Here is a 13811-nt window from a genome sequence, read left to right as displayed (position 1 = left end):
GAAGGTGCGTTTTAGTCATATCGTTTGTCGCGTTTATAATGAAGTCATTGTACAATCCCTTAATTGCTCTTTGGTCCAGAATGAAATAACCAAAGAACTGATGTTAAATATCGATATCAAACTGGCACAACCGATTACCGATGTGAAATTAAAAAACAAAATGCTACTAGATCGCTTGGGCACCGTGACACAGTTATATGATACGGAAATGGACGTTTGTGAGACACTGACTAAACGCTTTGAATTTTATCTGTTTCGTTTGGTTTTAGAGGAGGTACATCGTACAACGAATTTACCGCTAAAATGTCCGTTCAGTGAAGTGAGTATCTTGAAAAAAATAAATGATAGAATGTACTAGCATTATTCTAATGGTTATTAAAATTTTAATGTTGTAAATTGTATTTTCAGAATGTTTTGTATTACATGCATAATTTTACAATCAGCCCGAAATATTTTCCAAAATTTTTACCCAATATGGAATGGTCGTCATACCTTAATATCAGCGTTGACAAACGTAAGCTCTTTGGACTGGATATGTTTGGTTCGGTGGCACGTGAACAGATGTAGATTGTGAATTTTTATGATTTTACCAATCGAATGAAAAAATTGTGAAGCAAACTGAAAATAAATATATCATATGCAATTGAATAAGAATACGATCACTTGATAATTGATTGGAGGTTACTTATTCCTTATAAAAAAAATTTATGACGGAGTGTGAAATTTAAATAATACTGGTACGTGTGTGATATTATTGGAAAAATTGTAAACGAAGTTATATATAGAGATTTGTTTAACAGCCTCTACTGAAAACATCATCGTCTGAACTCCACAATAGTCCATTTCTTCAGACCTGTAAAATTATGTTATAGCAGTTGCTGGTAATAGAAAAGAAGGAGTCGATTTTTTTTTTCAGAAATTGTCGCAATTTGTACTTGGGATATAATAGGTGCTATCAACATTTCTTACGGGTCTGTTGTTTATATTTTGCCTTCCAGTTTTCGTGCGAAAAACTTACCTCTCTGACTCGTATAAAATATTTGGTATTTTTTGGCGGTTTGAACCTTGAGATTTCTGTCTTCGGAACCCAAGGTCCCAAAGTTTTAAACACCTCTCTATCTATATGATATTGCTTTCTTTAATTTTTAGACACCCAAAACTTCAATACCCGCTTTGGAGAAACTTAAATGAGACAAAGAAGGTAATATATAGAAATTTTATGTTTGGACCCAAAACCTTTCCGACGTAGGTTTTTTGTAAATTATGAAAAATTGTATTATTTATTTGCAAAAACTGAGAAGAGACCACTTTGAAGGCGATAATGAACAATTGCAAATAAAATATCAGTATAAACTCTCTTTAACAACTGACTAAATTATAATGTCTCTTTTATTATCTCACTCGCTTAGTGACATTCAATGAGGATAATAATATTAAGAATATGTTAATAATATAATAAATATATTATTATATTGAAATATATATAAAAATTAAACTATTTTAATGTAAAATATTCAAGGTCAAATATTTTTGGCTAGCACCCACATAAATAGAGTGATAATATTAACGAAAAAGGATGTAGACAGCTAACATATGAATGAAGTATTTAATTTTTTTTCTTTTGTTTTTGTTATTTTTTTTTATTTAATCAATTTATTTTCTTGCATAAAAATCCGTATAATGAAAAACCTGAATAAATCCGCCTACTATTGTCGCATAAATTTGCATTTTATAATCAAATGCAAAAATCAACTCAACGCCATGCTAACAGCCAACTTAGACCATAATAGTTTAGTATTGTTTTTGTTTATGTTGATGTGTTTATGACTGTGGTGCAGAGATGAGACGTTGACAAATAAAATGATCTATCCATCTTTTTTTTTCTTTCTTTTTTTTTGTTTCCAAAACTAAACTAAGTCAAACGCATTGCGATGGACTGACTAATGCCAAAAATGTTTTGCTCCGCTTTCTGACAGCGTTCACACCTCCAACAACTTACAATGACTTACAAATACCGAATAATGTCAGCATGACCTTTAAAGTCAAGTTGTTGTTGGCGCTGGTATTGGTATGTGAGTGCGTGCGTGCGCGCGCTCGCGACAAATATTTTCTGTCTTATGGTTTTCAGAGAATTTTGGCATTTTCGTTGATATGCGTAGTCATTATTAATATTAGTTTTGTTTCAATTGGTAAATTTGGTCGTAAAATTTTTTATTGCATTTGAAAATACTTCGCGTTTTTCGTACTCAAATATTTCTTGTATAAATTTAGCTGCAGTTTTGTTGAGACCAACAGAAAGCAACTGAACTGCAAACCGATACAGTCAATCAACCATTAAACTTAATCTGCAAAATGCGTGCATTTTTGGTAAGACTTGATGGCACACCATGTCTTTCGTATGAAACTAATCATTTACACTTTAATCACTTTGCAGATCCTGTGCTCCGTCGTCTCTACTGCGTACGCCGCCAGTCTCGGCTATAATTATGAGAGCAACAATGGTCCAGCGCTTGGCGGTGGTTTTGTTGGAGGTGCTGCACTTGCTGGTCCCAGTTATGGCGGTCAAGCGCTGAGTGGTCCCAGTTACGGTGGTCAAGCTGTTGCCAGTCCCAGCTACAGCGCTCCCGCACCAGCTCCCGTTGAGGTTAACAAGGAATTCTTCAGCTACTCTGCACCCGAGCATGAGTTCAATGATATCGGTGATGCTGGTCAAATTGCCAACTCATTGAAGAAGAACTTGCGTGTCATCTTCATTAAGGGACCACAGAACTCTGGACTCGAGAATGCCGCTTTGCAATTGGCTAAATCTGCCAACGAAGAACGCACTGCTATCTATGTGCTCAACAAACAGGCTGACATTGGCGATTTGGCCAACAGATTGAACGCTCTCAACCATCGTAGTGCCCACAAACCCGAAGTACACTTTGTCAAGTACCGCACCCCAGCCGATGCTGAGAATGCCAAGCACGCTATTCAATCGCAATACGATAATTTGGGTGGCAATACTAGCAGCTACAGCAGTGGTGTCGCTCCAGTCTTGGATTTCGCCACCAAACCAGCCGCTCCAGTTGCTCAACAACCAGAGAGCTCTTATCTGCCACCAAACAAAGTTTAATAAGTTCAGCGATATGTTTTAGCGTCTTATGGTATGGATTTATCGAACGATTTATTGAATATTAATTAAGTCCTGATGTTCCTTGTTAACTAAATGTATAAGTTTCTCCATTAATGCAAATATACTATATAAGAACACCATTTTCAAATTATTTGCTGTCTTTTAAATTTTTTATTGAGTTAATATGAGTTTAATTGGTCCGCGTTTCGAAGATATATGATGATTTTCGTAGCCTGATTGACTAGGAACTAAAGGACAAGACGAAATATCTCCTGTCATCAAACAAACAGTCAGCGCACTCGCGTCTTGGCTCACACGTCACTGTTGAAAGTCATACCTCTGAAGAAGTAGATAGTTTCGTCTACTTGGGAACCAGCGTTAACAACACCAACAATGTCAGCCTTGAAATCCAACGCAGAATCACTCTTGCGCTCAGGATTGAGTAAGCAATTGCAAAGTAAAGTCCTCTCTAGATGAACAAAAATCAAACTCTACAAGTCGCTCATTATTCCCGTCCTGATGTATGGCGCCGAAGCGTGGACGATGACAACATCCGATGAGACGACTCATGGGGTTTTCGAGAGAAAGGTTTTGCGTAAGATTTATGGTCCTCTGAACATTGCAACGGCGAATACCGCAGACGATGGAACGATGAGCTGTACGATTTATACGACGACATTGACATAGTTCAGCGAATAAAAAGACAGCGGTTACCCTGGCTAGGTCATGTTGTACGAATGGATGAAAACACTCCAGCTCTGAAAGTGTTCGATGCAGTACCCGCTGGAGGAAGCCGGGGAAGACTCCACTCCGGTGGAAAGACCAAGTGCAAAGTGACCTGGCTTCACTTGGTGTTTCCAGTTGGCGCCAAAAAGCAAAAAGGAGGAACGAGTGGCGCGCTCTGGTGGATTCGGCTATAAACGCTTAAAGCGGTTTCTACGCCAAATATATATATATATATATATATATAGTTTCCGAGAGTGAGTAAAAAACCTATCTTGGTAAAAAAACTTAGAAAAAAATTGTTAAAATTTTTTTGAAACAAATTGACAGAATATAAAAGAGTTAACTCGTGGTTTTATTATTTATGGAAATTTTGTGTCTTTCTGAGTAAATACAGCATTTAGCGGATCACTTTAATAAAATTATTTACATTATAAAATTGGTCTTTCAAACGGTGGTGGTGGTGGTGACTTCCAAATATGTTGCTTTTATAAGAATTGCTTTATACACTTTCGGTTTCTTTCTGTACAAATTACGTAATACATATATCTACTGAGTTCTTCCAACATAGTTTGTCCAGCTAACTTGCACTAGATGGTTCAATAAGTTTTGTTTTGAATATAAAGAATAATATAATGATGAAAGTGCGGATCTGTATCAATCCTCAAGTAAAGTCCAATTTCTTTGTAGATTTATGACAATATCCTCTACTCTTGATAATAGTTCAACATTTCAAAGCATAGAAATGTTTTGCAAAGCATAGAAAGGCGACAATGTTCCAGTCCGTCTACGGATCTACAAATACAACATTATCTTTCACGAAATTAGGGGCTAAAGGCTTACAAATCAAAATAACATAAAATGACAACCATGAGGAACATCGTCCATTTTACACGTTGTTTGAGTTTCGAGCTACTACATTTTAACTTTCATATTTAAGTACTTTCTGGATAGTAAAATAAAGACCATAGTTAAAATGGGATGCAAAATGTTTATTAAACCTAAACGTACGACAAAATGACACATATTTACAAAGATAAATTAATTACAAAATAACAATGAAACGTTTTTACTCCGCAGGCGGAAGATAGTCGAGTGGCGATTGTGTAGCCGCATTTGCGACGCCGGCGCTCTCCTCCACCGGACGTATGCGTGGCTCTATGGCCGCAGTGGATCCGATGAAATTGTGCGTCGCCACACCACCTTCGAAATTGAAGTGATTGGGTCCATTGAGCGATTCGTATTGCGATTGTATAGTGTGCTGCGCATGTTCAGCCTCCTGAGGCGTGCGATACTTGATGAATATCACTTCGGGTTTCTGTTGTGCTGAAGCAGGTTGTTGTTGTAATTTCTTAGCCAGCTCAGCGGCGCTATGTTGCTTCGTCAGCACGTAAATGGCGGTCTTTGGCTGTTGATTATCCTTCACCAACTGCAATGTTGCATTTTCAAGACCCTTCTGTTCGGGTGATTTGATAAAAACGACGCGTAAATTCTTCTTAAATTTATTCAATTGGTCATTGAAGTCCGGTGGTAATACATAGTTTTCCTGAGGTGCAGATAGGTAATAGTACTCCTTGTTATAGTATGCGGATTCGGGTGCGCGTGTGATTGCCGGTGCGTGATGTTGAGCTGTCTGTGGTAAGGGCTGAGGGGCGGAAGAATATTGTACGGACTGTTGTTGTTGTGGTTCAGCTTGCGACTGTGGTAATGCTTGAGGTTGGGGCAAAAACTGAGGTTGGGGTTGAGGCTGAGGTACAAATTGAGGTTGGGGTTGATACTGAGGTTGAGGTTGAGCCTGAAGCTGAGGCACAAATTGAGGTTGGGCTTGAGGCTGAGGTAAGAACTGAGGTTGGGGTTGTGCCTGAGGCTGTTGTTGAGGCTGAGCCAAAAACTGAGGTTGGGGTTGTGGTTGAGGTTGTGCTTGAGGCAGGGGCACAAATTGAGGTTGGGGCTGTTGTAGTTGAAGCTGAGGCTCGGGTTGAGCTTGTGGCAGTTGTGGAGCTGGTTGTAGAGACTGTAACTGTGGTTGGACTTGGGGTTGCGCTAAAGGTTGTGGCACGGGCAAAGCTTGTGGTTGTAACTGCTGTTCAACTGCTGGTATTTGCTGTTGAATTGACTGGGAAAACCCTTGTGGTACTCCTTGTAATTGTTGTGGTTGTTGCACTTGCTGCTGTTGTTGTCCATAACTTGCCAGTTGTATCAACTGATTGCCGAAGTGCGAGCCACCAGCCGGTGCAATATTTTGAGCCTGAACAGGAGCTTGTGGTTCCGTAATTGTAACGGTTTGTTGTTGCACCACTGACTGTTCCTGTTGACTAGCGAATTGCTGTAGCAACTGTATTTGCGGATATGTTAAAGCTCCGCCAGTATTCGCGGCATAGTTTGATTGGTAATTGTAGCCTTGAGGTGCCGCCAGAGCCATCCCTACAAAAAGTGAAAACTGAAAGATAGACACGATTTAGTATATGGGTTTGGGTTGAAAATTTTTTGTATTAATTATTGATGTGTTTTAAACTCGTAACTGTTTTAAATTTAAAAGAAAATATTTTTTTCCTAAACCGATTCGAAATTCGGTTCATTGGGTTTCAGGAGAGTTTACACTTATAATCTATCGAAATGAACCGAAAGCATCCGATGCACTAATAATTAGTTCACTGTTTATTTAATTAACATTATATAGCTAATTTTTTACTCTTTTAAGAAAGAATGCGAGAAAGTTTTCTTTTTAGTAAAAAAATCAAATTTAATTCACTTATATGTATTACACTCATAGGAACTCAGTTTCTAAAACTCCAAACCACTATGTTTTTACAACAACACACTCTTTAAAGATCCACCAGAAGCTTAATCACACTCACCACCAACACACGCATCATCAATTTAGTTGATGTTATTATCAAAAACCCGTGCAAACTACGACGATCACCTCCTGAAGTCTTTACAATGTGAAATTTGAAATGTAACTGTTAATCAAGGGAGACAATAGTGCACTTTTTATATGTCGCCAAATTAGGAAGATACGATTTACATACGACGAAGCGATATTCATCCAGAGACATTCACTTCAAATATCATAAAAAACTGAAAACAAAATAATAAAAAATAAAAACCCAAAAATGGCAGCACACTAACTACAAAAACAAAGTTTAAACGACCTCCGAGTGATCAATAAGCCAGTAATGGCCAACGTCAAAATGCATAAATTTTCATTTCATATAATTGTTTGGGGTTTTATTTGTGCCCACACACACACTGACATTCCCATATGCGTAGTATACAAACAACTCCATTTGCACATCTGCGCTTTTGAGGGCAAAAGAAATTTTATGACCAAAAGTGGAGACATATAATTTAGCAAAATCTTCAACTCCAACCCAATCGGGGCATTAGCTGAAAGCTGCAGAAGTAGCTAGTTGCTAATCCGAATTCGGCGCCTAGCAATTTGTAACGCATTAGCAGAGGAGTAAAAGCGGGCGTTGACGTGAAACCAACCAACCAACCGTAGCTCCAGCTCCAGCTCCACTTAACCCTATGCATAATATGTTATAATTTTGTAAATATGTATGTATTTCAGCATGTTTTTTAAAGCAGACGACGTGCGACCCCTGCTGAGTGGATATATATTAGCAGCAACACTTTCGGTAACAGCTGTGGATGCATACAGTGGTTCAATCAATATAAAAATTTATATTATCCGATATCTGAATTGCTACACTACGTTCAAAGGAAATGTAATACCGAGAGTTGAGAAAAGTGTAATAGCAAAAGACTGGATAAAACTTAATATATGGAGATTCCACTTCTTTAAATACACAGAACTGATACCGCAGCGAAATGTAAGCGAAAATCCGAATTTTCAATCCGAGATAATTTTCAATTTTATATTAATTATGGTCGAAGGAAAAGTATCGCCTTTAATTAGAGATACCCGACCAAATACAAAGAAGGGTGATCTCAAAAACAATACGAACCCCGATATAGCAAGCTTTTTAAATACTACATATATGGTTCTATCGATTAAGACAAGAAATACCCGATCAAAATGGAACGACCCAAAAAATATTGATTGGATTTCGATATACATATTAATAATGACGGACCCTCTATGAAAGCATTCATATACCGTTTCATTGGAGATACTTTCATGCTCTATATGAAGAGCAGATACCAAATTGTTGACAATATGTGAAATAAAGAATCTGATGCGGTTTGTGGACTCTGCTGAAATCGGTTATAAATTTATATAAACATATAGGGCTAATATAAGTAAAGTCCAATTTAGTATTTATAATTGGAACTAAAGTATTAATACGTTTATTCGTGAAAATAATTAGAGTCATAGAATCATAATGTAATTTCAAGCAGATTTTGAGTTTTGGAGCACTTCTTCCAAATGAATGTAATCAATATTTTTTGTCGCCGATGAATACCACTTTTGACCACTGTCTGTTGTGTTTACCTAGCTTAGTGTGTGGAAATGATTTACTCTGTCGATTTTATTCATATTCGATTATATTTTATGTTAATTTAATACCGCCTGTTTGGTCGTTTTGTATAACAGCTTTTATTGGACTTTATTGGCTATTGTTAACAGTGGCGTTCGCAGTGGGGTACAAAGCAATTGACCTGCTTTGCAAAGAATGTGTATATATTTAGACTTTTAAAAGAGTAACTTTATTATAAGTTAAATAATATGAAGACAATGTCTTCATTAGACAATTTGAAATAGTTTAATTTCCGGTCAATTTAAAATCGTATACAAAATATTTTTATTTAATTTGATTTGATAAAGCTGTTTTTGAGGATTTTATGAATCGATTACCATAAACGCTATTATTTTGTTAACCTATTCTGTAGTTAGTGGGGTGTATTAGCTCCATTATAATATCTTAATTAAACCAATATTTATTTAAATGAATTAATTTCATTACTTTTTGATACAAAACTCATTCCATAGATATCGATATTTTTGATTTTAAGTCAAGTATTGGGAATAAAGATGTTATGGAGGTAGTTTCTGGACCAATAAAAAATATTTTCTTTTAGAAAAACTCTAAAAATTAGCGAGATTTTCAGTATAAAGTTAGTAGGAATTTTTAATCCAACATTTGGGTACCCCAGAAGGTATAAACCTACATAGACCTTTTTGAATAACCGCTATGAGGTAAGTTTTGTTTCGATTTTTCGATTACTTAAATGTAAAGTATAATCTGATGAAGTTGAAAACGCTGTTATGTGGAAAGTATACGTGATTGCAGTCCGACTCCAGTAGTTGTCAGTTAGTCGCAGCATGAGCATTGTAATGAAGTAGAAACTATTTCGGACGCCTCTGTCTTCGGTTGCTTACAGACGAATTCACATTACATCTGGCTAACAACACATTTGCATAAGCCCAAAGCGTTGAATTGTGTATTTCTTCGAAGAATGGGCAACACAATTTATGAACTTTTTTGATGAATTCATACATAATGCGTTTGCACTCAATCGAATGCGCTTAAAATGGTCTAAACATAATTAAGTAGCAGTGAAATTCGATTAAGCGGTTTTTAAATATATCGTAACGTGGTAGCTGACTGCTTCGAAATATACATATTTACAGCTGTTAATGCAAAGCGAATTAAATTAGGTTGTCATTTCGATGAATTAATAATTTTTCAGGGTCTTGAGAATGGATGGAGGCTGGTAAGTGAATGGAAAGGTAAACAGATACAAAATATATGTGTGTATATATATTTTTTTCATTATGTATATACATATGTTTGGCAGACATCCTGTATTTCGTCATTGCGAATACATTAAATTATTTTCACAATTTCACTTTTATTTACATTTATTTTATTTTTTTAATTTCGATAATTTTTTCTTTCTATTTTTCTATTACAAAATGCAATAATTTTCGTCTGTCCTAGTTATAAGCGGAGACATTCGCTTACCGCACTCCTCTCGCCACCGGTCGACGACGAACCAGTTTCTTTCCGTATGACATAATCGTGATTAGCCCTGAAATGCCCGCAAACGATAACTGTCAGTTGTCATTAGTGTTGTGCACAGCTGTCAAATGGCGCCAAACAGACAATAAAATTCATAATTTAAAGGTTCAACCCTGCTGTGCAATGCTCCCGCATTCTGTGCTTTTGTCGTCATTTCATTAGCATTTCCAAACACTTTTGATGGTTTTCAACAATGCTGGTAACTATGAGTCTGTATTGTATGAATGCCTGAGGTTTCTGCAAATTGTCAAACCGCAGCAAATCGCTTGTCATTTTATGTTAAATATTTATAAACAATAAAAAAATCAAGTAATAAAAATTTCACCTACTCAACGGTCGATCAATACAAAACAACAACAACATTATTGATAACAAGGCAGTTGAGTATAATAAAATGGTGATTTGAAATGAATAGATAAATATCTGCTATATGCAATTTGCGTCGACAGCACTCGAAATTATGATAACGATTTGTGTGTATCTCGCAAGCCATCGCGCATGCATTTGCATGAAATCACGTATAAATCCGCTTGAAAACTATTTTTAATAATCTCTTAACTCTTTGTTTTATTTACCTTTCGCTATTGTTTTGTAGGCCAATAAACGACTCTTTGTTGGCCACTTGTTGGTCACTTGTTGTTCATATTGTGATTCAAATTCAAATTAAATATTTATGAACTTATTGTTGATCACTGAAGTGACACTAAAGCCAATCGATAGTTGTTGTATGCGTAGTTGTTGTATAATACGATGTCAAAGTTAATAGGGCGCAGTGAGTACGGTTCATGTATGATGACTAAGTTGACAGTGGTGGGCAGTGGAGTTGGAAAACTCTCTTAACCTTTATGTGAACACTTGATTATAGTAAAAAATAATTTTAGATATTTTTTAGTTAAAACAACTTCTCGAAAAATCGTTTATATATGAGAATATATATTTTTAAGGGGCTATACCAGTGTGACATTTAAAAAAAAAATCGATTTTTTTATTTGATAGTTAATACTTTCAAAAATATTCTGGGAAAGCGGTAAGATCGTATCTTGAATATTTTTTGAATGTTATCGTTCTAAAGAGCGACCGCCCGCAGGTGCAAGCAACTATAGTCGAAACTTAAAACGCGTTTTTCTCGAAACTACATTTCTCAAAATTGCTGACATCATAACTCAACGATACATTGACCGATCTAAACTGAGTAAATCGCCTAATTCTTCATGTGTTACACTGATATAGCCCCTTAAACCACAAAAATAAAATTGATGTATAGAAACTGAACTTAATTCTTTTTTAATTAATTCTCATAAAATATTATGTTTACATTAAAGAAATAAGAAAGAATTTTATGAAAGTATAATTTTTGTACCTTACCAAACTTTTTATTATATTATAACAACAGAAATGCATTTAATACCGAAAAATCTTAATCTTGAAACCTATTATTTTTGTTTTCATGTTTCAAATTATGATCATAAGTACCTACGTGATTAACCGATAAATTAAACGATAGAAACTCTTTTTATTGGCCTCTGAAATTCGAACTCGATAAAAGCCTCCGACAATTTTATTTCTAATTTATGCTCAGAGTGTGTTCTAAAAAGATTTTATGCTAAAATTTATTCTCAAATTTTAAAGGGAGCCCCCATTCTCGATTTCAAATTTTGACGATTTTCAATGGGCTGGTAAATGAACATAAATTATTTTTTAGGGTTGTAACTTTGTATACATTTCTTTGAAGACTTAAAAAATAAGAAAAAAATTGTACATAATTTTTTTGTTGTTGTTGTTGTGATCAAACAAAAGCCCTTCTTTTCGGCGGCACATATTATTTCCGCTCACTGGAACATCTAAAACCAAAAATTAGAAAGAGTACATGCACAAAAATTAACATAATGGCGAACCTTTGAAATATTTTTTTTGAAAATCGCTTTTGCAGCTTTGGCAGCCACAAATCAAGTTGAAAAGTAAAATAGATCTTAACCGATTTGATTTCTCCCAGTTCATACCATAGCTATATATGTATAGAATAACATATTAAAACTTGGAACCGATTGGATTAATAGGTTTCGAGTAACCTCATGCGCCAGTCGTAAAAACACTGTTTCGAGAAAAACGCGTTTAAAGTTTTCAGGTGGTCTCGCCGTCGCCTGACGCTTCCATTATAAATCAGCAATATATTCAAGAGTTTTTGAAATTTTCGCTTGAAATGTTAAAGGAACATTCTTGAATAGTTATAGGTTCGAAGTAAATAAAAAAAAATCGATTTTTTGAAACCGAGAATGGGTCTTCAAAAATAATTACGTTCACAATGTCTTTTTAGCGAATTGCGACCGAATATGAAAAATTCCCAAAAATATATAAATTTAGAGAAAAATCGATAACAGAACTTTTCAAATTTTCGATAACAGTTATTCGTATTTTAGGTTATATGCAGACTTTCGTGTGATACTGTATTAACTCAGTCAGTAGAATTTTTAATGTGATTCAAGTAAAAAACATTAAAAATCATCTCAATACGTACGAAAGATCTTCAAGATTAATAGGGAAGCGAGCTATGGGATTGTTATTTAAGGGTTAAAAATAGTTTCTAAAGATTAAATTTTTTCTTAGACTATTTTGAGAAATTAAAAAAATAAGAGAAAAAATAAAAACCAATATTTGCCCACCCTGTATCGATTGGAAATCTGCATTCAATAGCCCATCTGGGGATGAAGTTGTAAAAATATGTTCACTATTGTAGTATTAATGTACAAAAGCGTGCAATAAAATAAATTAAAAAATCATAAGTTTTTGACAAATCTCCAGATGTCTTGTTAGTATGCAAATGTGGTGCGCAGTTGTTGTAGCTTATTTTGATTTGAAATTATTGAGTAATACCAGTGAGCATTTATAAGCATTGGGTTTTCTCTGGATGTTAAAATGTTGGATTATTTGTTTGATTGAATTTGAGCATCCGTCATTTGGTGTTTACGTTTCAACAGAGCAATTATAATGTTAAACAATTTATTTTGTTAATTAATTAATTATTTTCTTTTATAGATTTAATTATGGATTCAAGTGTGCATATATTATTAATATTATAGTAGTTAGTATTTTGAACGCCTTCTGTTGAAGTTCATAATATTAGGCTTATTAATCATGAATTGAGGCTTTTGATACTATTTGATTATCACAGTATTATGAAATATAAAAATTTAAATATTAAAAATCCATAAATCAATAAAGTAATTAAGCACTATTGCGTTAAATACATTTTTATGTTAATTTCAAGACTTAAGGTCTTCAAATAATGCATTATGTTTGGCACTTAACCTAAAAACTATTGTTTAATGGTTTTTTTATTATGCAATCAATATGTAGCTTTAACTTGCTTTAAAATAAAACCATGTCAAATGCAATGTCAATGTGAGATTTATATTTATTTTTTACTTTATTTTAGTGTTGAATCTAGTTCATAGGAAATGTTGCCGCCCACTATTCTTTTAATAAAATAGTTCACTTTTATTGTTAATATTTTTTTGTACAAAATATAGCCTATTTGAGTTGATATTCATGTTTGATAGGCTCAGATAGATTATATACACCAAAATCAATATTTTTTGAATGAATTCAAATGCCTTGTAAGGTGTGGCTGCAAAACGACCACATAAAAATACATGCTGTACAGTGGGGTAGTTTAAATATGACTAAAAATAAAATAAATAATAATAATTGAATCGAGGCTATCAAAATTTGACTTAAAATACTTTTTAATCGGAATACTCAAATAAGCTGAATTTATGTTCAAAAAAATCTAATACGGAAATATTATCCACGAAGATCGACTAAAACGGATAAACTACTACTTTAACTTATTATTTAAATTCAACTTTCGGGAACTGAAAATCGAATTGCTATATAGAACTGATGTACGCTCAATTGTCATTTAATCTTCTTCTCCACCAATAAACTTCAAAAGGTGGAGTTACTTTGGTCATATATTCTAGAAG

The 13811-nt window shown here is 34.5% G+C and overlaps 2 protein-coding genes across 2 annotated transcripts; one reads left to right on the top strand and one right to left on the bottom strand.

The window, feature by feature from the left end:
- The first annotated feature begins 2205 nt into the window (after positions 1–2205).
- LOC105211912 (uncharacterized) lies at positions 2206–3266 on the top strand. The gene is made up of 2 exons (XM_011183604.3): positions 2206–2367; positions 2435–3266. The coding sequence occupies exons 1-2, from the start codon at positions 2353–2355 to the stop codon at positions 3113–3115; spliced, it is 696 nt and encodes a 231-aa protein (XP_011181906.2). The 5' UTR covers positions 2206–2352; the 3' UTR covers positions 3116–3266.
- Positions 3267–4815: 1549 nt separating this feature from the next.
- LOC105211958 (uncharacterized) lies at positions 4816–6855 on the bottom strand. Its single transcript, XM_011183674.2, has 2 exons — positions 6697–6855; positions 4816–6278 (listed from the first exon to the last, which is right to left on the bottom strand). The coding sequence occupies exons 1-2, from the start codon at positions 6712–6714 to the stop codon at positions 4908–4910; spliced, it is 1389 nt and encodes a 462-aa protein (XP_011181976.2). The 5' UTR covers positions 6715–6855; the 3' UTR covers positions 4816–4907.
- Positions 6856–13811: the final 6956 nt, after the last annotated feature.

This window comes from Zeugodacus cucurbitae, chromosome 2, assembly GCF_028554725.1.
Source record: "Zeugodacus cucurbitae isolate PBARC_wt_2022May chromosome 2, idZeuCucr1.2, whole genome shotgun sequence".
Lineage (NCBI taxonomy): Eukaryota > Metazoa > Arthropoda > Insecta > Diptera > Tephritidae > Zeugodacus > Zeugodacus cucurbitae.
This window is presented reverse-complemented; position numbering and strand designations above follow the sequence as displayed.